Raw genomic sequence first — 26,740 nt, forward strand, 5'->3', positions numbered from 1 at the left:
AACATTTATAAAAGCATTGTTGCAAAACTGCAGCCATATAGTGCTCAAACACATGCACACTCCTGAGACTACATAGGTATGATTTTCAGAAGGGATACGAAAAAAAACAAACGTCATAACAGTAGTAAATCAAAGAGTTTTGTTTTTATAGTTGTAAACTTTATCTGACTCATGAAAGAATGACTGAGTTTTATGTCCCTTGAAGCAAATTACAAAATAAAAAAACTTTATTTACACAATTTGTTTAGAAACAAAAAACTCTCCAGACTGGCATGTACATAAAAACACGTAACAGACACGTGTTCTGTTCAGGAAAACACAAAAATATAGGACTTGTGGTGCCAATAATAAGTCAGTGAAATTGATGTTTAAACACAAACAGCACAAACGTTGCAAAAAACAGCTCAGTCTAAACATCACAGAGGTCACATAACTGTGCGACTCACCTTTCTTTTTTGCTTCTCGGATTCGCTCTAGGTCTTCGTGGATTAAAGTAGTGATTGTCGACTTCTTCAGCGACATGAGTTTGGGGAAAAACTCTTTCAAGAGATCGATGTCATTTTGGCTCAGGGTTGCCAAGATATCCTCACATTTTTCTGAGCTTCTTTTTCTTTTTTTCTTAGTAATTGGTTTAGAAGAAGTGAGGTTATGTGTCATTTCCTGGGATAATGCGATCCTGTGATACACAAAAATCTGCAACAATTAATTCTGGAGTCGGATATGATATTATGGGGCATTAATGTAAGTTTCAAATTAATTTCAACACCTATCATGTTAGAATGAGTTATAATGCATACAGATCTCACACCTGCGCCCGCTCACCTATTACGTTTTAATGAGTTATAATGCATACAGATCTCACACCTGCGTCCGCTCACCTATCACGTTATAGTGAGATATAATGCATACAGTTCCCACACCTGCGTCCGCTCACCTATCATGTTAGAATGAGTTATAATGGATACAGTTCTCATACCTGCGCCCGCTCACCTATCACGTTAAATAAGTTTTAATGCATATGCATACAGTTCCCACACCTGCGTCCGCTCACCTATCACGTAAGAATGAGTTTATAATGCATACAGATCTCACACCTGTATCCACTAACCTATCACGTTACAATGAGTTATAATGCATACAGTTCTCACACCTGCGTCCGCTCACCTATCACGTAAGAATGAGTTTATAATGCATACAGATCTCACACCTGTATCCACTAACCTATCACGTTACAATGAGTTATAATGCATACAGTTCTCACACCTGCGTCCGCTCACCTATCACGTTATAGTGAGATATAATGCATACAGTTCCCACACCTGCGTCCGCTCACCTATCACGTTAGAATGAGTTATAATGCATACAGATCCCACACCTGCGTCCGCTCACCTATCATGTTAGAATGAGTTATAATGGATACAGTTCTCATACCTGCGCCCGCTCACCTATCACGTTAAATGAGTTATAATGCATATGCATACAGTTCCCACACCTGCGTCCGCTCACCTATCACGTTACAATGAGTTATAATGCACACAGTTCCCACACCTGTGTCCGCTCACCTATCACGTTAAAATGAGTTATAATGCATACAGATCCCACACCTGCGTCTGCTCACCTATCACGTTACAATGAGTTATAATGCATACAGATCTCACACCTGCGTCCGCTCACCTATCGCGTTACAATGAGTTATAATGCATACAGATCTCACACCTGCGTCCGCTCACCTATCACGTTATAATGAGTTATAATGCATACAGTTCTCACACCTGCCCCCGCTCACCTATCACGTTACAATGAGTTATAATGCACACAGTTCCCACACCTGTGTCCGCTCACCTATCACGTTACAATGAGTTATAATGCATACAGATCCCACACCTGCGTCTGCTCACCTATCACGTTACAATGAGTTATAATGCATACAGATCTCACACCTGCGTCCGCTCACCTATCGCGTTACAATGAGTTATAATGCATACAGATCTCACACCTGCGTCCGCTCACCTATCACGTTATAATGAGTTATAATGCATACAGTTCTCACACCTGCCCCCGCTCACCTATCACATTACAATTAGTTATAATGCATACAGTTCCCACACCTGCGTCCGCTCACCTATCACGTTAGAATGAGTTATAATGCATACAGATCCCACACCTGCGTCCGCTCACCTATCACGTTACAATGAGTTATAATGCATACAGATCTCACACCTGCACCCGCTCACCTATCACGTTACAATGAGTTATAATGCATACAGTTCTCACACCTGCGCCCGCTCACCTATCACGTTAGAATTAGTTATAATGCATACAGATCTCACACCTGCGTCCGCTCACCTATCACGTTAGAATGAGTTATAATGCATACAGATCCCACACCTGCGTCCGCTCACCTATCACGTTAGAATGAGTTATAATGCATACAGATCCCACACCTGCGTCCGCTCACCTATCACGTTACAATTAGTTATAATGCATACAGATCTCACACCTGCACCCGCTCACCTATCACGTTAGAATTAGTTATAATGCATACAGATCTCACACCTGCGCCCGCTCACCTATCACGTTAGAATTAGTTATAATGCATACAGATCCCACACCTGCGTCCGCTCACCTATCACGTTACAATGAGTTATAATGCATACAGATCTCACACCTGCACCCGCTCACCTATCACATTACAATTAGTTATAATGCATACAGATCTCACACCTGCACCCGCTCACCTATCACGTTAGAATTAGTTATAATGCATACAGATCCCACACCTGCGTCCGCTCACCTATCACGTTACAATTAGTTATAATGCATACAGATCCCACACCTGCGTCCGCTCACCTATCACGTTACAATGAGTTATAATGCATACAGTTCTCACACCTGCGTCCGCTCACCTATCACGTTAGAATTAGTTATAATGCATACAGATCTCACACCTGCGTCCGCTCACCTATCACGTTCTAATGAGTTATAATGTATACAGTTCCTACACCTGCGTCCGCTCACCTATCACGTTAGAATGAGTTATAATGCATACAGTTCCCGCACCTGCGCCCGCTCACTTATCACGTTAGAATGAGTTATAATGCATACAGATCCCACACCTGCGTCCGCTCACCTATCACGTTAGAAAGAGTTATAATGCATACAGATCCCACACCTGCGTCCGCTCACCTATAACGTTAGAATGAGTTATAATGCATACAGATCCCACACCTGCGTCCGCTCACTTATCACGTTAGAATGAGTTATAATGCATACAGTTCTCACACCTGCGTCCGCTCACTTATCACGTTAGAATGAGTTATAATGCATACAGATCCCACATCTGCGTCCGCTTACCTATCACATTACAATGAGTTATAATGCATACAGATGTCACACCTGCACCCGCTCACCTATCACGTTACAATGAGTTATAATGGATACAGATCCCACACCTGCGTCCGCTCACCTATAACGTTAGAATGAGTTATAATGCATACAGTTCTCACACCTGCGTCCGCTCACTTATCACGTTAGAATGAGTTATAATGCATACAGTTCTCACACCTGCCCCCGCTCACCTATCACGTTACAATGAGTTATAATGCATACAGATCTCACACCTGCGTCCGCTCACCTATCACGTTAGAATGAGTTATAATGCATACAGATCCCACACCTGCGTCCGCTCACCTATCACGTTACAATGAGTTATAATGCATACAGATCTCACACCTGCACCCGCTCACCTATCACGTTACAATGAGTTATAATGCATACAGTTCTCACACCTGCGCCCGCTCACCTATCACGTTAGAATTAGTTATAATGCATACAGATCTCACACCTGCGTCCGCTCACCTATCACGTTAGAATGAGTTATAATGCATACAGATCCCACACCTGCGTCCGCTCACCTATCACGTTAGAATGAGTTATAATGCATACAGATCCCACACCTGCGTCCGCTCACCTATCACGTTACAATTAGTTATAATGCATACAGATCTCACACCTGCACCCGCTCACCTATCACGTTAGAATTAGTTATAATGCATACAGATCTCACACCTGCGCCCGCTCACCTATCACGTTAGAATTAGTTATAATGCATACAGATCCCACACCTGCGTCCGCTCACCTATCACGTTACAATGAGTTATAATGCATACAGATCTCACACCTGCACCCGCTCACCTATCACATTACAATTAGTTATAATGCATACAGATCTCACACCTGCACCCGCTCACCTATCACGTTAGAATTAGTTATAATGCATACAGATCTCACACCTGCACCCGCTCACCTATCACGTTAGAATTAGTTATAATGCATACAGATCCCACACCTGCGTCCGCTCACCTATCACGTTACAATTAGTTATAATGCATACAGATCCCACACCTGCGTCCGCTCACCTATCACGTTACAATGAGTTATAATGCATACAGTTCTCACACCTGCGTCCGCTCACCTATCACGTTAGAATTAGTTATAATGCATACAGATCTCACACCTGCGTCCGCTCACCTATCACGTTCTAATGAGTTATAATGTATACAGTTCCTACACCTGCGTCCGCTCACCTATCACGTTAGAATGAGTTATAATGCATACAGTTCCCGCACCTGCGCCCGCTCACTTATCACGTTAGAATGAGTTATAATGCATACAGATCCCACACCTGCGTCCGCTCACCTATCACGTTAGAAAGAGTTATAATGCATACAGATCCCACACCTGCGTCCGCTCACCTATCACGTTAGAATGAGTTATAATGCATACAGATCCCACACCTGCGTCCGCTCACTTATCACGTTAGAATGAGTTATAATGCATACAGTTCTCACACCTGCGTCCGCTCACTTATCACGTTAGAATGAGTTATAATGCATACAGATCCCACATCTGCGTCCGCTTACCTATCACATTACAATGAGTTATAATGCATACAGATGTCACACCTGCACCCGCTCACCTATCACGTTACAATGAGTTATAATGGATACAGATCCCACACCTGCGTCCGCTCACCTATAACGTTAGAATGAGTTATAATGCATACAGTTCTCACACCTGCGTCCGCTCACTTATCACGTTAGAATGAGTTATAATGCATACAGTTCTCACACCTGCCCCCGCTCACCTATCACATTACAATGAGTTATAATGCATACAGATCCCACATCTGCGTCCGCTTACCTATCACATTACAATGAGTTATAATGCATACAGATGTCACACCTGCACCCGCTCACCTATCACGTTACAATGAGTTATAATGGATACAGATCCCACACCTGCGTCTGCTCACCTATCACGTTACAATGAGTTATAATGCATACAGATCTCACACCTGCACCCGCTCACCTATCACGTTACAATGAGTTATAATGCATACAGATCCCACACCTGCGTCCGCTCACCTATCACGTTACAATGAGTTATAATGCATGCAGATCTCACACCTGCACCCGCTCACCTATCACGTTTTAATGAGTTATAATGCATACCGATCTCATACCTGCGTCCGCTCACCTATCACGTTACAATGAGTTATAATGCATACAGATGTCACACCTGCACCCGCTCACCTATCAAGTTACAATGAGTTATAATGCATACAGATCTCACACCTGCACCCGCTCACCTATCACGTTACAATGAGTTATAATGCATACAGATCTCACACCTGCACCCGCTCACCTATCACGTTACAATGAGTTATAATGCATACAGATCCCACACCTGCGTCCGCTCACCTATCACGTTACAATGAGTTATAATGCATACAGATCTCACACCTGCACCCGCTCACCTATCACGTTACAATGAGTTATAATGCATACAGATCTCACACCTGCACCCGCTCACCTATCACGTTACAATGAGTTATAATGCATACAGATCTCACACCTGCGTCCGCTCACCTATCACGTTAGAATGAGTTATAATGCATACAGATCTCACACCTGCACCCGCTCACCTATCACGTTACAATGAGTTATAATGCACACAGATCTCACACCTGCGCCCGCTCACCTATCACGTTAGAATGAGTTATAATGCATACAGATCTCACACCTGCACCCGCTCACCTATCACGTTACAATGAGTTATAATGCATACAGATCCCACACCTGCGTCCGCTCACCTATCACGTTAGAATGAGTTATAATGCATACAGATCTCACACCTGCACCCGCTCACCTATCACGTTACAATGAGTTATAATGCATACAGATCTCACACCTGCACCCGCTCACCTATCACGTTACAATGAGTTATAATGCATACAGATCCCACACCTGCGTCCGCTCACCTATCACGTTACAATGAGTTATAATGCATACAGATCTCACACCTGCACCCGCTCACCTATCACGTTACAATGAGTTATAATGCATACAGATCCCACACCTGCGTCCGCTCACCTATCACGTTAGAATGAGTTATAATGCATACAGATCTCACACCTGCACCCGCTCACCTATCACGTTACAATGAGTTATAATGCATACAGATCTCACACCTGCGCCCGCTCACCTATCACGTTAGAATGAGTTATAATGCATACAGATCTCACACCTGCACCCGCTCACCTATCACGTTACAATGAGTTATAATGCACACAGATCCCACACCTGCGTCCGCTCACCTATCACGTTAGAATGAGTTATAATGCATACAGATCTCACACCTGCACCCGCTCACCTATCACGTTACAATGAGTTATAATGCATACAGATCTCACACCTGCGTCCGCTCACCTATCACGTTACAATGAGTTATAATGCATACAGATCTCACACCTGCACCCGCTCACCTATCACGTTAGAATGAGTTATAATGCATACAGATCCCACACCTGCGTCCGCTCACCTATCACGTTACAATGAGTTATAATGCATACAGATCTCACACCTGCACCCGCTCACCTATCACGTTACAATGAGTTATAATGCATACAGATCTCACACCTGCGCCCGCTCACCTATCACGTTAGAATGAGTTATAATGCATACAGATCTCACACCTGCACCCGCTCACCTATCACGTTACAATGAGTTATAATGCATACAGATCCCACACCTGCGTCCGCTCACCTATCACGTTAGAATGAGTTATAATGCATACAGATCTCACACCTGCACCCGCTCACCTATCACGTTACAATGAGTTATAATGCATACAGATCTCACACCTGCGTCCGCTCACCTATCACGTTACAATGAGTTATAATGCATACAGATCTCACACCTGCACCCGCTCACCTATCACGTTACAATGAGTTATAATGCATACAGATCTCACACCTGCACCCGCTCACCTATCACGTTACAATGAGTTATAATGCATACAGATCTCACACCTGCACCCGCTCACCTATCACGTTACAATGAGTTATAATGCATACAGATCTCACACCTGCGTCCGCTCACCTATCACGTTACAATGAGTTATAATGGATACAGATCTCACACCTGCGTCCGCTCACCTATCACGTTACAATGAGTTATAATGCATACAGATCTCACACCTGCGTCCGCTCACCTATCACGTTACAATGAGTTATAATGCATACAGATCCCACACCTGCGTCCGCTCACCTATGACGTTGCACATTCTCTTGCTGAGCTCTCAAATCTTGCATGTCCCCTTCAGCAGTGGGTTTGGTTGCAGCTGGACTTTTTGGCACCGGGTCGTGCTCACTTGTGGCTTCGTCAAGGTTTTTTTTTCTCTTCTTTTTTTTGCTAACAGATTTTTCGACCTTGTCCTCGGTCGCGGGTTCAGACAAGTCTGGATCAGCAGCTACGGATTTGTCACGTTTCCGTGATTTCTTACTGAGACGTGGTTCACATTGCGCATCTCCCTCTTCCGTTATGGGTTCTGCAACTTCACTAATATTTTCTTTAGCTAACGTCCCTTGTAAAGATTTGTGTTTCTTCTGCTTACGTTTCTCTGCAGGTCGCTCTGCCGGGCTTTCACTTTCATTGATATTTGCAGAGGATTCCAGCACGCTTTCCCGGTGGTTTTTCTTCTTGTGTTTACTATGACCAGCGGAAGCCAATTCCGCCTCTAGCAGACCATCTTCCTTCTGGTGCAGCTCAGGATTTTCAACAGATTTTTTCTTTTTTCTTTTCTTCACTGAATCCAGTGGGCTTAAAACATCAAGTTGCGCAGAAAATGCAGCGTCTTCTACAAAACGAAAAGAAAGAAACAAAGAGTGCATGATATATACATTTATATTAATTATATGCAAAAACCATATATAGATTTATAAGGGGGACACTTATAGACTGGCAGACAGACAGCTAGATAGATACCGATAAACAGAATACTCATATGCTAAATCACTTGAAACTGATGCAGTATAACTGTAAAAAGCTGACAAGAAAATATCACCTGAGCATCTCTATGTAAAAAATAAAAATATTTTACCTCAAATTTTTTTCAGCTCACCAGAGTAAGTGCTGTGTAAACAGTTATACTTCAGCTCCAGTCCAGATGAAAGTTAGAGGGGGGGAAAAACACACTAGCCAATCAGCATCAGCAAAGCAGAGGTAATGGTTTGCCTTTGCTGTGATCTCATGAGATTTCTTAAACTTCACATAAACTGAATAGGAAAATAACATGCCTGTGCCTGCAGATGACAGAAGCTCACTTCCTAGCAAGTCCTGGGACAAGCACACTGATTGGCTGCTTAAAGTCTCTTTACATGATGTTCAGGTGATATTTTATTTTATTTAGAGTTTTCTTCTGTTCCCTCACTTTGCATTTTGATAATTGATAAAAATAAACTATTAACATTTCTTTTTTTTCCTTTTTTTAAACATTCATAGTTTGAAGCATTTTTTCACACCTGCCAAAAACCCCCAATGGGGATTTTATCTTTGTACTAATAAAGGATGTTTTATTCAATGAAAAACCGGTGAGTGAAGTGCCTCTGTTCTGGATGAATAGATTCTAATCTGGATATTTTCTACACAGCACCTCGGTACTCAATACTCAGGATTGGTGAGTGCATTCGCTTGGACTATGCTATATATATATATATGGCCATTTTTCAGAGAATATGAATGATAACACAAAAACTTTTCTTTTGCTCATGGTTAGTGTTTGGCTGTGTTTACTCTTTTTAAATCGTATTTAAAAAAGTTTTAATGACCATCCATATTTATTTTTCTGAAGTAATCTTCTGGTATATTATACCAGGCTTCTTTCCTCACTTCCCAGAGTTCTTCTTTAGATTTAGGTTGTCTTTTATTTCTTTCTCTGTCCAGGTGATCCCTTACTGCCTCTATAATATTCAGGTCTGGACTCTGTGGAGGCCGGTCCATGACTGTCAGTGTTTTATCAGCTGTTTTTCTCTCCAAATATGATTGGGATTGTTATCATGCTGAAGATAAAACCATTCCCAATCAACCAGAAGGAATAGCATGATGAATTAAAACCTGTCTGTACGTTATAGACAACACCACTGGCAGAAATGCAGCCCAAACCAGGACAGACCCTCCACCATGTTTCACTGAAGGCCGCACTCATTCTTCCATCTCTCTCCAACTCTTCTTCTCACATATTGTCGACGATTGGACCCAAACATGTAAAACTTGGATTTATCAATCCATAATACTCTTTTCCACTGATCTTCATTCCAATCTTTGGGAGCTTTCGCATATCTTAGCCTTTTCACCATGTTCCCCTTCCAAAAAAATAAAATTTATGCTTACCTGATAAATTTGCTTCTTTTTAGACACGATGAGTCCACGGTTCATCTTCATTACTTATGGGATATTCACCTCCTAGTCAGCAGGAGGAGGCAAAGAGCACCACAGTAGAGCGGTTAAATAGCTCCTCCCTTCCCTCCCACTTCAGTCATTCGACCGAAGTTAGGAAGAGAAAGGAAAAGCCAAGGTGCAGAGGTGTCTGAAGTTTACAATAATTAACAACCTGTCTTAAAAGAGCAGGGCAGGCCGTGGACCCATCGTGTCTAAAAAGAAACACATTTATCAGGTAAGCATAAATTGTCTTTTCTTTTTAAATACACAATGAGTCCATGGATCATCTTCATTACTTATGGGATACAATACCCAAGTAAGAGGACACAGATGATACAGGAGGGACAAGACAGGGAACCTAAACGGAAGGCACCACTGCTTGAAGAACCTTTCGCCCAAAAGCGGCCTCAGCAGGGGAAAAAGTATAACATTTATAGAATTTAGAAGAGAGGACCAAGTTGCAGCCTTGCAAATCTGTTCTACAGAAGCTTCATTTTTGAATGCCCATGAGGAAGCAACAGCCCTAGTGGAATGAGCCGTAACTCTTTTAGGAGGCTGCTGTCCAGCAGTCTCATATGCAAAACGGATGATACTCTTCAGCCAAAAAGAAAGAGAGGTAGCCGTAGCTTTCTGACCCTTACGTTTTCCAGAGAAAATTACAAACAAAGAAGAGGACTGACGAAAATCCTTAGTTGCTTGTAAATAAAACTTTAAAGCACGGACCTTGTCTAAATTGTGCAAAAGACGTTCCTTCTGAGAAGGATTAGGACACAAGGAAGGAACCACAATCTCATAAATAATGTTCCTATCTGAGACAACCTTAGGAAGAAAACCTAGCTTAGTACGTAAAACTACCTTATCTGAATGGAAAATAAGATAAGGTCAAGAGTATTGCAACGCCGAGAGCTCAGACACTCTATGAGCTGAAGAAATAGCAACAAGAAATAAAACTTTCCAAGATAATAACTTAATATCTAAGGAATGCATATGCTCAAACGGAGCCCCTTGTAGAACTCTGAGAACTAAATTCAGACTCCATGGAGGAGTAACTGGTTTGAACACAGGCCTGATCCTAAGCAAGGCCTGACAAAAAGATTGTACATCAGGGACATCTGCCAGACGTTTGTGTAACAAAATAGATAAAGCAGAGATTTGACCCATTAGGGAACTTGTCGATAAACCCTTCTCCAAACCTTCTTGGAGAAAAGACAAAATTCTGGGAATCCTAACTCTACTCCATGAGTAGCCCTTGGATTCACACCAATAGAGATATTTACGCCATATCTTATGGTAAATCCGTCTAGTGACAGGCTTGTGAGCCTGAATCATGGTCTCGTCTCTATGACCGAATCAGAAAAAAACAGCTTGGATAAGATTAAGCGTTCAATCTCCAAGCAGTCCGCTTCAGAGAAACTAGATTTGGGTGAAGGAAGGGCCCTTGAATTAGAAGGTCCTTCCTCAACGGAAGTCTCCAAGGTGGCAGAGATGACATGTCCACCAGATCTGCATACCAAATCCTGCAAGGCCAAGCAGGAGCAATGAGGATCACCAATGCCTTCTCCTGTTTGATTCGAGCAATGACCCGAGGAAGAAGTGAAAACGGGGGAAATAGGTATGCTAGGCTGAAGGACCAAGGAACCGCCAGAGCACAAATCAGTTCCGCTTGGGGATCCCTGGACCTCGACCCGTATCTCGGGAGTTTGGCATTCTGACGAGATGCCATGATATCTAACTCCGGCCTACCCCATCTGAGAATCAGGTTGGAGAACACTTCCGGATGGAGTTACCACTGTCCAGGATGAAAAGTCTGCCTGCTCAGAAAATCCGCCTCCCAGTTGTCCACCCCTGGGATGTGGATCGCTGACAAATGGCAAGAATGGGCCTCCGCCCACCGGATTATCTTGGCTACCTCGGTCATCACTAAGGAACTCCTCGTTCCTCCCTGATGATTGATGTAAGCCACTGACGTTATGTTGTCCGACTGGAATCTGATAAACTGGGCCGAAGCCAACTGAGGCCAGGCCAGAAGAGCATTGAAGATCGCTCTTAATTCCAGGATCTTTATAGGAAGACCAGGCTCTGCCTGAGTCCATACTCCCTGAGCCTTTAGGGAACCCCAGATAGCTCCCCACCCTAGAAGGCTGGCGTCTGTTGTCACAATCACCCAGGACGGTCTGCGAAAGCAGGTTCCCTGGGATAGATAATCCGGAGACAAACACCATAGAAGAGAGTCCCTCGTCTCCTGTTCCAGGGTTATTCGAGGAGACAAGTCTGCATAATCTCCATTCCACTGCCTGAGCATGTTTAACTGCAGAGGCCTGAGGTGGAACCGAGCAAACGGGATAATATCCATTGCCGCCACCATCAGACCGATTACTTCCATGCACTGAGCCACTGACGGCCGAGGAGTGGACTGAAGGGCTCGACAGGTATATAGAATCTTTGATTTCCTGACCTCTGTCAGAAAAATTCTCATAGATATAGAATCTATTAGCGTTCCCAAAAAAGTCACCCTTGTCTGCGGGATTAAGGAACTCTTTTCCAGATTTACCTTCCATCCGTGAGTTCTCAGGAAGGATAGCACAATGTCGGTATGAGATCTTGCTTCTTGACAAGATGGCGCATGGATTAGAATATCGTCCAGATAAGGTGCCACCGCAATGCCCCACGGTCTTAGAACCGCCAGTAGCGACCCCAGAACCTTTGTGAAAATTCTGGGTGCCATGGCCAGGCTGAAAGGAAGAGCCACAAACAAAGTGTTTGTCCAGAAAGGCAAACCTCAGGAACCTGTGATGATCTCTGTGGATAGGAACATGTAGATATGCATCCTGTAAATTCACTGTCGTCATAAATTGACTCTCCTGGATCAATGTAAGAATGGTACGAATAGTTTCCATCTTGAATGATGGAACTCTAAGAAACTTGTTTAGACTCTTGAGGTCTAAGATAGGTCTGAAGGCTCCCTCCTTTTTGGGAACTACAAACAGATTTGAATAAAACCCCTGCCCCTGTTCCTGAACGGGAATAATCACTTCCAGAGAGGAGAGGTCTCTTACACAATGTAAGAACGCCTCTTTCTTTATCTGGTTTGCAGATAAACGTGAAAGAAGAAATCTTCCTCTGGGAGGAAATTTTTTTAACTCCAGTTTGTATCCCTGAGACAGTATTTCTATTGCCCAGGGATCCTAAACGTCCCAAACCCAAGCCTGAACGAAGAAGGATAGTCTGCCCCCTACTAGATCCTGTCACGGATCGGGGGCATGTCCTTCATGCTGTTTTGGATTAAACGGCAGGCTTTTTGGATTGTTTACCCTTGTTCCAAGACTGGTTGGGTCTCCAAGTAGGTTTAGATTGTTCTGGTTTAGAGGAGGAAGAGAAAGAATTTCCCTTGAAATTTCGAAAGGAGCAAAAATTACTCTGTCGTCCTTTCTGCTTGTTTCTCTTATCCTGAGGAAGGAGATGACCCTTACCTCCCATGATATCAGAGATAATCTCTGTCAGGCCAGGTCCAAAAAAGGTCTTCCCCTTGTAAGGAATCGCTAGAAGCTTAGACTTAGATGAAACGTCTGCAGACCAAGGTTTTAACCATAAGGCTCTGTGGGTTAGGATAGAGAACCCCCGAACTCTTAGCTGCTAATTTAGTAATTTGCAGAGAAGCGTCCGTAATAAAGGCATTAGCTAACTTCAGAGCTTTAATCCTATCTTGGATCTCCTCTAAGGAAGTCTCAGTCTTGAGAGACTCGGACAGAGCATAAAACCAATAAGCTGCTGCACTAGTGACAGTAGCAATGCACGCAGCCGGCTGCAATAGCAGACCCTGGTAAACATAAATGTTTTTAAGTAGACCCTCCAACTTCTTATCCATGGGATCTTTAAAAGCACAACTATCCTCAATGGGAATAGTAGTTCGCTTGGCTAAAGTGGAGATAGCCCCTTCCACCTTAGGAACTGTTTGCCAAGCTTCCCTGACAGCGTCAGCTATAGGAAACATCTTCTTGAAAATAGGAGATGGAGAGAAGGGAATACCTGGTCTCTCCTATTCCTTAGAAACAATCTCCGAAGCTCGCTTAGGAACTGGAAAAACATCTGAGTAAGAAGGAACTTCGAAATATCTGTCCAATTTACTCAACTTCACAGGAGCGACCACTACTGTGGAATCACAGTCGTCTAAGGTAACCAAAACCTCCCTGAGTAACAGGCGGAGGTGTTCTAGTTTAAATCTGAAAGAGACAACCTCTGAATCAGTCAAAGGCAATGAACTCTCTGAATCTGAAATTTCGCTTTCTGATAGAACCTCTATACCCTCCATTTCAGTTCCCTGGGAGGGTACATCCGAGATTGCCACCATGGCATCAGAAACCTCACTGATAACATGGTTGTCTTTCCTCTTACGTTTGCCTTGTAGCATAGGAAAAGCAGACAACGCATCAGAAAATGTGGAAAGCGCAGCTATGTCTTTTAAAGTAACTCCAGTAGGTGCTAGAGCAGAAGTACAGGGCACTTCTTGTGCGGGCGTTAAAGTTTGGGACGCTTGGGGAGAAATCTGCGGCATACTCTGAATCTCGTCAGTAGACTCCTGAGAAGCACCCGCTTTTGAAAAATCTTGTTCATGAAAAATCTTTTCTCTATAACTTAAAGGGATACTAAACTATTTTTTTTCTTTCATGATTCAGATAGAGCATGAGATTTTAAGCAACTTTCTTATTTACTCCTATTATCAATTTTTCTTTGTTCTCATGCTATCTTGATTTGAAAAAGCAGTACTGTAAGCTTCGGAGCCAGCCCATTTTTTGTTCAGCATCTGGGTAGCACTTGCTGATTTGTGGCTAAATGTAGCAAACCAATTAGCAAGCGCTACCCAGGTGCTGAACTAAAAATGGGCCGGCTCCTAACCTTTCATTACTGCTTTTTCAAATCAAGATAACATGAGAACAAAGAAAATTGATAATAGGAGTAAATTAGAAAGTTGCTTAAAATTGCTGCTCTATCTGAATCATGCAAGAAAAATTTTGGGGTTAGTATCCCTTTAAAGCCCTCTCAATACATGAGGGACAAAAAGGAATTGCTGGTTCCACATTGGCATCCAAACACATGGAGCAAGTAACATTTTGTACAGCTCCTATGTCCATGTTGAAGCACAGTAGAATAACAATGCAATAAAACTTTACCTTTATACAAAAAACTTATTACAAAAAAACTGTTACTGGCCCTTTAAAATTTAGAAATAAACATTTTTACTACAGGTAGAAAAAATGTGTCCCAAAATAAGCAACCGAATTTAAACAGATCAATTTAGCTCAAATAATTTTGAACGTCTGAAAAAGATACTGTGACTTTAAAATTTAAATGGAAACTATTTTCCTTGCAGAGAGAAAAACGTATCTTCCGTTAAATAAAATAATATTCAGACACCACTACGCCTCAGCAGCTCTGCTGAGGCGCCTACCTGCCGCCCGGATCCACTGCTCTATCTCCAGCGATCTCCAAGCAGTCTGTCAATGACAAGGGCTCAAAAGCGCTACGCAACTGCTTGCTCTGAGTGAAAAGACCATGCGGTTCTAGTGCTATGCTCCATAGTATACCCGGAAAAGCTCAGTGCACCAGACAAGGACTGAAAACTGCACAGTGTATTAGAAAGTGCGCAAAACCATAGCCCCGCCCATCGTGGGCGTTAGTAAATGCACACAACCCGACCGGCTTCACATAGTGAAATAACAAACGAAAGTGAAAAATTTTGCTTAACTCCCAGCCCCAGTGCCTGTACTTAAGCTGTCAACACAACCCTCCATACATAGAGAGCATAATGTCCCAACACAAAGAGCCCCATATTTCTGAGCCTTAGGTGTTAATCTGATTAAAGTGCCCACTCTCCTCTGAGTCTTTGATATTCCCATAATAAAAAGTCAGCACTTACCTTAATGCTGTCCGACAGTAGGACAGTCCAGCAGGTTTAAGAGGTCCTCTCCTTCCTATAGCCCTGTGGAAACTGATAGAGCCTGAGTTAAGTTTGCTTAGGGCAGCAGAAATGTATGGGAGGCGCAGTGAGAATTATGTCCCACCAGTTCCCATTGCTCTAAAGCCACCAAGAGCTCTACTGAAGAGACGGATATTGACTACGGCTACACCCTAGAACAAAGCAGCACAATCTTGCACTACTTTAAAAATAATAAACTCTTGATTGAAGAATCTATACTAACACCTCACTTTACATCTTCCTATCACTAAAATAGGCAAAGAGAATGACTGGGGTGGGAGGGAAGAGAGGAGCTATTTAACAGCTCTGCTGTGGTGCTCTTTGCCTCCTCCTGCTGACCAGGAGGTGAATATCCCATAAGTAATGAAGATGATCCGTGGACTCATTGTGTCTTTAAAAAGAAAGTGGTTTCTTGGCTGCTACCTTTCCACAAAGACCATTCCTGATTTTTCTGGTCTATTAAAGAAGAAACTCTGAGAAACATCTCATCAGATTTTGAAAGTTTTCTTGGTCTTTACAGTCCTTTTTTTGTCCTTGACCTCTCCTGATTCTTCAATTTTTTTATAACAGCTTAAATACCACATCTTGAATATCCAGTTTGTTTGCTGATTTCCCTTTGAGAGTGGCCTTGGATGCAACCGTATGCTTTTAGGTCTGTCAAATTATGTGATCTTTGGCATTTTGAATGGAATGATGTGATTGAAAGTTGGTCTTATTAGCAAGCTCCCAATTAATTAAACTCATACCACATGTTTGTAATTCTCAAGCATGTCTTGCACAAACCTGGTGTAATAGACATTTTTTACAGCAGTCATTTTGACATGAAAAAGTAGGACAAATACAGGTGTTAGCTATGACATTAATTAGGGTTCCATTCAATTTAGGTTTACAAGAGCCAGGTTCCTGCTATTGCTCAAATATAAGGGGAGGTCACACTAAGGTGACACTGTTGACCATCCCCTTCTCCTACGGACTCTCAGCTCTGTTGAGCTCTGTGACACTGTCCTTTCCTGGATTCACTTGTATCTCTCTAACAGATCCTTCTCCGTCTCTTTTGCTGGCGACTACTCCTCTCCATTGCCTCTGTCTGTTGGAGTACCTCAAGGCTCTGTCCTGGGTCCTCTACTCTTCTCTATTTACACTTCTTCACTGGGTAAACTCATCAACAGCTATGGCTTCAACTATCACCTCTATGCTGATGATACCCAGATCTACCTTTCCACCCCTGCACTCTCTCCTTCTGTCAATTCTGACATCAGTGACTGCTTATCTGGCATTTCCTCATGGATGGCCTCTCACCACCTAAAAATAAACATGTCCAAGACCGAACTACTTCTAATTCCCCCTTCTAACTCTACTTTCTATTTTTTCCATCACTGTTGGCGGCACCACTATCTCTCCATCAACCCAAGTCCGCTGCCTCGGAGTCACACTTGACTCAAATCTGTCCTTCATTCCCCACATCCAATTGTTCTCTTCATTCTGCCACAACCACCTACGCAATATCTACAAAATTCGTCTGTTTCTGAGTGCCGAAACTACTTAACAGCTAATCCACTCACTGGTAATTTCCCGACTTGACTACTGTAATAACTTACTATCTGGCCTCCCTCTCTCCCACCGCTCTCCCATTCAATCCATCTTAAATGCATCTGCAAGGCTAATCCACCTCTCTCGACGCTCTGTTTCTGCTGCACCTCTCTGTGAGTCCCTTCACTGGCTCCCCATTCACAGCAGAATAAAATTAAAAATTCTCACCCTGACCTACAAAGCCCTTAACAATGCTACCCCGACCCTACCTGTCCTCACTCATCAACGAATATACTCCAGCCCGCCCCTTAGGATCCAACAATGACCTGCTTCTTGCATTCTCTACCATCACCTCATCTCATGCTAGACTACAGGACTTCTCTTGTGCGGCACCAACCCTCTGGAACGCACTTCCTCGAGCAGTCAGACTTTCCCCTAACCTCTCCTCCTTTAAACGTCCCCTAAAGACCTTTTTGTTCAGGAAAGCTTATCACCTGACTTATTAACAAATTAACTTCACTTACCCAACAGTTGCCCTCATCTATCTCCTCACTAATATCATTCTCACCTTTGCAGTCCCCACCTCCTGTTTCCCATCCTCCTACCCATCTACATTGTAAGTTCCCACGGGAATAGGGCCCTCAATTCCCCCTGTATTTGTCTGTAAAATGTTGTCTCTTATTGTATTGTTTCCCCATTGTACTGTTATCCTTGTACCCATGGGCAGCGCTGCAGAATCTGTTGGCACTTTATAAATAAAGAATAATAATACTACTAATAATAAAAATACTTGCCACTTACGCCTATAGAAGCTGTTTTTCTGATTTTTTGTTTTTTAATACTGCATACAAATATCCTGTATTTTCTGGTTGTATTCTAATAAAGAGACTGAGAAATAATGATATATGGTCACTATACCATTGCTAAAACAACAAATCTAATGGTTGCCTAAGACTTTTGCACAGTACTGTATATATATGTGTGTGTATATGTATATTTATATCACTGATCTCCCCAGGACCTTTTTAGCGGATGCATCACCCGGCTGATAGAGAGATAGATAGAGAGATGATAGAGAGATAATATATATATATATATTCCTCTAGAAAACAACCAGTACAGTAGATTGCTACAACCTACCTTCCCCTTGGTCCTCGTCTTCATCCTGCTGTTTTTTATTCTTTTTTTTCTTTGGTTGGGGTTCGCCTTCGGTATCGGCCTGCCCAGAGCATGTCTGATCCCCTAGAAATAGCACAAGCCAGCAGTTAGTCTGTAGGTCACATAGGATGAATAAAAGCGCTGCTGCAGATAGTTCCTGCCGCTGTAATACCTGCTGCGCTACTAAACAACTCCAGAGTCTGTGACAAGAAAGAAAAGAATGAGTCTAGCACTGATATAAAACCACAGGCAAAACACCAGACTATAGGCAATAAGGTTTGGCAAGAACAATGGTAGCGGCTTTTATGTGCAAGTTTAGAGGAATTTGAGTCTGCAGTTGTTACTGAGGCTTTATCGCGTTTCCTTTAGAGAAAGCTGAACATAAGACAATCTAATAACGTACCTTCCCCTTTACTCTGCTCATCACTGGTGTCATGTCTCCTCTTCTTTTTCTTCTTTGTATGCACGGGGGCTTCTAGATTAGGCTGCTCGACAAGCGAGACGCCTCCTGCAACAATTACAGGAGAAGCAAGTCAGTGCGTCATGGCTGGGGTAATGAGTGTTAATGTTGCAAGAAGACTGAGCATATAATGGTCTTGCATTAACAGAAAAGGCATGTTTAATCTATATGACACTGGGCAGATTCACTAAAGCTCTCTCCAGCCTCACCAGTCCCTATGTTATTCTATGTAGCTGATTCACTAAAGCTCCCTCCAGCCTCACCAGCCCCTATGTTATTCTATGTAGCTGATTCACTAAAGCTCTCTCCAGCCTCACCAGTCCCTATGTTATTCTATGTAACTGATTCACTAAAGCTCTCTCCAGCCTCACCTGTCCCTATGTTATTCTATGTAACTGATTCACTAAAGCTCCCTCTAGCCTCACCAGTCCCTATGTTATTCTATGTAGCTGATTCACTAAAGCTCCCTCTAGCCTCACCAGTCCCTATGTTATTCTATGTAACTGATTCACTAAAGCTCTCTCCAGCCTCACCTGTCCCTATGTTATTCTATGTAGCTGATTTATTAAATCTCCCTCCAGTCTCACCTGTCCCTATGTTATTCTATGTAGCTGATTCACTAAAGCTCCCTCCCCCTCACCTGTCCCTATGTTATTCTATGTAGCTGATTCACTAAAGCTCCCTCCAGCCTCACCTGTCCCTATGTTATTCTATGTAGCTGATTCACTAAAGCTCCCTCTAGCCTCACCTGTCCCTATGTTATTCTATGTAGCTGATTCACTAAAGTTCCCTCCAGCCTCACCTGTCCCTATGTTATTCTATGTAGCTGATTCACTAAAGCTCCCTCCAGCCTCACCTGTCCCTATGTTATTCTATGTACCTGATTCACTAAAGCTCTCTCCAGCCTCACCAGTCCCTATGTTATTCTATGTAACTAATTCACTAAAGCTCCCTCCAGCCTCACCAGTCCCTATGTTATTCTAGGTAACTAATTCACTAAAGCTCTCTCCAGCCTCGCCAGTCCCTATGTTATTCTATGTAGCTAATTCACTAAAGCTCCCTCCAGCCTCACCTGTCCCTATGTTATTCTATGTAGCTGATTCACTAAAGCTCCCTCCAGCCTCACCAGTCCCTATGTTATCTATGTAACTGATTCACTAAAGCTCCCTCCAGCCTCACCTGTCCCTATGTTATTCTATGTAGCTGATTCACTAAAGCTCCCTCCAGCCTCACCTGTCCCTATGTTATTCTATGTAGCTGATTCACTAAAGCTCCCTCTAGCCTCACCAGTCCCTATGTTATTCTATGTAGCTGATTCACTAAAGCTCCCTCTAGCCTCACCAGTCCCTATGTTATTCTATGTAACTGATTCACTAAAGCTCCCTCCAGCTTCACCTGTCCCTATGTTATTCAATGTAGCTGATTCACTAAAGCTCCTCCAGCCTCACCAGTCCCTATGTTATTCTATGTAGCTGATTCACTAAAGCTCCCTCTAGCCTCACCAGTCCCTATGTTATTCTATGCAGCTAATTCACTAAAGCTCCCTCCCCCTCACCTGTCCCTATGTTATTCTATGTAGCTGATTCACTAAAGCTCCCTCCAGCCTCACCTGTCCCTATGTTATTCTATGTAACTGATTCACTAAAGCTCTCTCCAGCCTCACCAGTCCCTATGTTATTCTATGTAGCTGATTCACTAAAGCTCCCTCCAACCTCACCTGTCCCTATGTTATTATATGTAGCTGATTCACTAAAGCTCCCTCTAGCCTCACCTGTCCCTATGTTATTCTATGTAACTGATTCACTAAAGCTCCCTCCAGCCTCACCTGTCCCTATGTTATTCTATGTAACTGATTCACTAAAGCTCTCTCCAGCCTCACCAGTCCCTATGTTATTCTATGTAGCTGATTCACTAAAGCTCCCTCCAACCTCACCTGTCCCTATGTTATTATATGTAGCTGATTCACTAAAGCTCCCTCTAGCCTCACCTGTCCCTATGTTATTCTATGTAACTGATTCACTAAAGCTCCCTCCAGCCTCACCTGTCCCTATGTTATTCTATGTAGCTGATTCACTAAAGCTCCCTCCAGTCTCACCTGTCCCTATGTTATTCTATGTAGCTGATTCACTAAAGCTCCCTCCAGCCTCACCTGTCCCTATGTTATTCTATGTAACTGATTCACTAAAGCTCTCTCCAGCCTCACCTGTCCCTATGTTATTCTATGTAGCTGATTCACTAAAGCTCCCTCCTGCCTCACCTGTCCCTATGTTATTCTATGTAACTGATTCACTAAAGCTCCCTCCAGCCTCACCTGTCCCTATGTCATTCTATGTAGCTGATTCACTAAAGCTCCCTCCAGCCTCACCAGTCCCTATGTTATTCTATGTAGCTGATTCACTAAAGCTCTCTCCAGCCTCACCTGTCCCTATGTTATTCTATGTAGCTGATTCACTAAAGCTCTCTCCAGCCTCGCCTGTCCCTATGTTATTCTATGTAACTGATTCACTAAAGCTCTCTCCAGCCTCACCTGTCCCTATGTTATTCTATGTAGCTGATTCACTAAAGCTCCCTCCAGCCTCACCTGTCCCTATGTTATTCTATGTAGCTGATTCACTAAAGCTCCCTCCAACCTCACCAGTCCCTATGTTATTCTATGTAGCTGATTCACTAAAGCTCCTCCAGCCTCACCAGTCCCTATGTTATTCTATGTAGCTGATTCACTAAAGCTCCCTCCAGCCTCACCAGTCCCTATGTTATTCTATGTAACTGATTCACTAAAGCTCCCTCCAGCCTCACCTGTCCCTATGTTATTCTATTTAACAGATTCACTAAATCTCCCTCCAGCCTCACCTGTCCCTATGTTATTCTATGTAGCTGATTCACTAAAGCTCTCTCCAGCCTCACCTGTCCCTATGTTATTCTATGTAGCTGATTCACTAAAGCTCCTCCAGCCTCACCTGTCCCTATGTTATTCTATGTAGCTGATTCACTAAAGCTCCCTCCAGCCTCACCAGTCCCTATGTTATTCTATGTAGCTGATTCACTAAAGCTCCTCCAGCCTCACCTGTCCCTATGTTATTCTATGTAGCTGATTCACTAAAGCTCCCTCTAGCCTCACCTGTCCCTATGTTATTCTATGTAGCTGATTCACTAAAGCTCTCTCCAGCCTCACCTGTCCCTATGTTATTCTATGTAGCTGATTCACTAAAGCTCTCTCCAGCCTCACCTGTCCCTATGTTATTCTATGTAGCTGATTCACTAAAGCTCTCTCCAGCCTCACCTGTCCCTATGTTATTCTATGTAACTGATTCACTAAAGCTCTCTCCAGCCTCACCTGTCCCTATGTTATTCTATGTAGCTGATTCACTAAAGCTCCCTCCAGCCTCACCTGTCCCTATGTTATTCTATGTAGCTGATTCACTAAAGCTCCCTCCAACCTCACCAGTCCCTATGTTATTCTATGTAGCTGATTCACTAAAGCTCCTCCAGCCTCACCAGTCCCTATGTTATTCTATGTAGCTGATTCACTAAAGCTCCCTCCAGCCTCACCAGTCCCTATGTTATTCTATGTAACTGATTCACTAAAGCTCCCTCCAGCCTCACCTGTCCCTATGTTATTCTATTTAACAGATTCACTAAATCTCCCTCCAGCCTCACCTGTCCCTATGTTATTCTATGTAGCTGATTCACTAAAGCTCTCTCCAGCCTCACCTGTCCCTATGTTATTCTATGTAGCTGATTCACTAAAGCTCCTCCAGCCTCACCTGTCCCTATGTTATTCTATGTAGCTGATTCACTAAAGCTCCCTCCAGCCTCACCAGTCCCTATGTTATTCTATGTAGCTGATTCACTAAAGCTCCTCCAGCCTCACCTGTCCCTATGTTATTCTATGTAGCTGATTCACTAAAGCTCCCTCTAGCCTCACCTGTCCCTATGTTATTCTATGTAGCTGATTCACTAAAGCTCTCTCCAGCCTCACCTGTCCCTATGTTATTCTATGTAGCTGATTCACTAAAGCTCACCCAGCCTCAACTGTCCCTATGTTATTCTATGCAGCTGATTCACTAAAGCTACCTCCAGTCTCACCAGTCCCTATGTTATTCTATGTAGCTGATTCACTAAAGCTCCCTCTAGCCTCACCTGTCCCTATGTTATTTTATGTAGCTGATTCACTAAAGCTCCTCCAGCCTCACCTGTCCCTATGTTATTCTATGTAGCTGATTCACTAAAGCTCCCTCCCCCTCACCAGTCCCTATGTTATTCTATGTAGCTGATTCACTAAAGCTCTCTCCAGCCTCACCAGTCCCTATGTTATTCTAGGCAGCTGATTCACTAAAGCTCCCTCCAGTCTCACCTGTCCCTATGTTATTCTATGCAGCTGATTCACTAAAGCTCCCTCCAGTCTCACCAGTCCCTATGTTATTCTATGTAGCTGATTCACTGAAGCTCTCCTCCGCCTTCACCAGTCCCTATGTTATTCTATGTAGCTGATTCACTAAAGCTCCTCCAGCCTCACCTGTCCCTATGTTATTCTATGTAGCTGATTCACTAAAGCTCCCTCCCCCTCACCTGTCCCTATGTTATTCTATGTAACTGATTCACTAAAGCTCCCTCCAGCCTCACCTGTCCCTATGTTATTCTATGTAACTGATTCACTAAAGCTCTCTCCAGCCTCACCAGTCCCTATGTTATTCTATGTAGCTGATTCACTAAAGCTCCCTCCAACCTCACCTGTCCCTATGTTATTATATGTAGCTGATTCACTAAAGCTCCCTCTAGCCTCACCTGTCCCTATGTTATTCTATGTAACTGATTCACTAAAGCTCCCTCCAGCCTCACCTGTCCCTATGTTATTCTATGTAGCTGATTCACTAAAGCTCCCTCCAGTCTCACCTGTCCCTATGTTATTCTATGTAGCTGATTCACTAAAGCTCTCTCCAGCCTCACCTGTCCCTATGTTATTCTATGTAGCTGATTCACTAAAGCTCACCCAGCCTCAACTGTCCCTATGTTATTCTATGCAGCTGATTCACTAAAGCTACCTCCAGTCTCACCAGTCCCTATGTTATTCTATGTAGCTGATTCACTAAAGCTCCCTCTAGCCTCACCTGTCCCTATGTTATTTTATGTAGCTGATTCACTAAAGTTCCTCCAGCCTCACCTGTCCCTATGTTATTCTATGTAGCTGATTCACTAAAGCTCCCTCCCCCTCACCAGTCCCTATGATATTCTATGTAGCTGATTCACTAAAGCTCCCTCCAGCCTCACCTGTCCCTATGTTATTCTATGTACCCGATTCACTAAAGCTCCCTCCCCCTCACCAGTCCCTATGTTATTCTATGTAGCTGATTCACTAAAGCTCTCTCCAGCCTCACCAGTCCCTATGTTATTCTAGGCAGCTGATTCACTAAAGCTCCCTCCAGTCTCACCTGTCCCTATGTTATTCTATGCAGCTGATTCACTAAAGCTCCCTCCAGTCTCACCAGTCCCTATGTTATTCTATGTAGCTGATTCACTGAAGCTCTCCTCCGCCTTCACCAGTCCCTATGTTATTCTATGTAGCTGATTCACTAAAGCTCCTCCAGCCTCACCTGTCCCTATGTTATTCTATGTAGCTGATTCACTAAAGCTCCCTCCCCCTCACCAGTCCCTATGTTATTCTATGTAGCTGATTCACTAAAGCTCCCTCCCCCTCACCAGTCCCTATGTTATTCTATGTAGCTGATTCACTAAAGCTCTCTCCAGCCTCACCTGTCCATATGTTATTCTATGTAGCTAATTCACTAAAGCTCCTCCAGCCTCACCTGTCCCTATGTTATTCTATGCAGCTGATTCACTAAAGCTCCCTCCAGCCTCACCTGTCCCTATGTTATTCTATGCAGCTGATTCACTAAAGCTCCCTCCAGTCTCACCAGTCCCTATGTTATTCTATGTAGCTGCTTCACTAAAGCTTCCTCCAGCCTCACCAGTCCCTATGTTATTCTATGTAACTAATTCACTAAAGCTCCCTCCAGCCTCACCTGTCCCTATGTTATTCAATGTAGCTAATTCACTAAAGCTCTCTCCAGCCTCACCTGTCCCTATGTTATTCAATGTAGCTAATTCACTAAAGCTCTCTCCAGCCTCACCTGTCCCTATGTTATTCTATGTAGCTGATTCACTAAAGCTCTCTCCAGTCTCACCAGTCCCTATGTTATTCTATGTAGCTGATTCACTAAAGCTCTCTCCAGCTGAATTCTTTCTAGGCCTTGCAAATGTAAAACACAAATAAAACATTTATTAGATTAATATATATGTGTGTGTGTGTGTATATAAGTACATATTTGTCTATGAATATGCTTTACAGGGTTCTCCACAAAATATTTTGCCAACGGGGTGGCATTATGAAGTAGCCGGGTGGGAGCAGAGTAACACTTTGCAAGTATATAACATTCTGTTATATATAAACGTTACTATTCAAAGCATAATCTGCTAGGTACCGTCCACTTGTTCCTGTTCATTGTTGAGGTCAGTTTTATTCTTCTTTTTCTTCTTCTTGGTATAAAAATGATCTTCTGCATTAGTCTGGGGTGCAGATGCTGGGTCTCCTATAAAGAGTATAAAGTGACAGTCAGTGACCATCTGGGGACAAAACAGCAAGAACTGTGACAGTAGTGAAGAATGTACAGCAGTCGTCTCTACCTGGTCTCATAGGCCTCTTGTTCAGTACATATTGCAGCCTGCACCAGGTCGGCCTTTGCTAACATGTGCACCCAATTAGGTGAAGCAGCCCATTAACAGCAGGTGTTGTAGGTTTTTTGAGACCTATAATAGTGTTTCTAAACTTCAGTTTTTAAGTACCCCTAACATGCCAGGTTACAGTTAGAGCCCCAGTGAAATAATCAGCTGATGAGTGTGATAAGGTTAGTAACCATGGTTACTGATCAGCTGATTATTTACTTGTGCTCTAGTTAAAGGGATATTAAACAGTTCCCTTTTATTAAAAACAAATATACTAAATCAAAGTAAACTTAAAAAGAAACAGACTGTGTAAAACAGCAGCAAACAAATGACGTGTTTTCTTGCTAAATGAGAACTTAGAAATTGTGTAACCCTTGCCTTCAGGTTGAGGCTGAAACATTGCTAACTTAAGTTGCATTATGTCCTCTTCTGAGCATGGGCAAACCTTACTTTCTGTTTTTCTTACATTCACTAAACAGTAAACCAGCTCACATTACTCTAGAAGATTTATGCCAACAAGCTAGATATGCCTTTCTGTACAGACCCCAGTCCCCTTGTTGGGCTGTGGCAGAAAGTAATAGACACTGCACAAATAGAGGTTAAAAAAAAGAAATAAAAGGGTAAAATCCTTTAAAATGATGAATAATACATATTACAATGATTTATATTAAATATAACCCACTGCCTATTGGGGTTTTCTATATTTATTATTTTTTATTAAGGTTTCCAGATTCCATTACAGCATATAAACGTGAATACAGGATCAAAGAAAATGTTAATGCTCTAATGGTACTGAAGAATAAGCAAAAAAAAGTCCAATATTGTACATTCTGCCTAGTGTTTTTTTATTACAAAAATGCATGTTTTATATCCCTTTAAGATATCATGACAATCAGTTATTGGTACTTGAGGACTGGAGTATAGAAACTGACCTTGCGCTTGATGATGAATAAGTTGCCGGCACGGAGAGAAATCAGACAACATATTATTTGTCGCTCCTCTACCTACACTACACAAACAGCTCTCAAGCTATAAGCTGCCCTTATAAAATGATCTGAGCAGAGATTTAGATCCTCAGGCCCTTGTAGTGGGGGAAATTAACTCTTAAAGGAACATGGA

The 26,740-nt window shown here is 42.9% G+C and overlaps 1 protein-coding gene across 4 annotated transcripts in view; it reads right to left on the bottom strand.

Moving 5' to 3' along the window:
* TTF1 (transcription termination factor 1) overlaps positions 1–26,740 on the bottom strand; it is a 78,276-nt gene that overhangs the window by 43,168 nt on the left and 8,368 nt on the right. For all 4 annotated transcript variants that reach the window (XM_053695882.1, XM_053695881.1, XM_053695880.1 and 1 more), the window contains 5 exons: positions 25,381–25,488; positions 18,845–18,949; positions 18,424–18,525; positions 7,611–8,199; positions 447–676 (listed from right to left, as the gene is read on the bottom strand). In XM_053695882.1, coding sequence (XP_053551857.1) covers positions 447–676; positions 7,611–8,199; positions 18,424–18,525; positions 18,845–18,949; positions 25,381–25,488 — 1,134 coding nt within the window. The remainder of the gene's footprint in view (positions 1–446; positions 677–7,610; positions 8,200–18,423; positions 18,526–18,844; positions 18,950–25,380; positions 25,489–26,740) is intronic.

This window comes from Bombina bombina, chromosome 12, assembly GCF_027579735.1.
Source record: "Bombina bombina isolate aBomBom1 chromosome 12, aBomBom1.pri, whole genome shotgun sequence".
Lineage (NCBI taxonomy): Eukaryota > Metazoa > Chordata > Amphibia > Anura > Bombinatoridae > Bombina > Bombina bombina.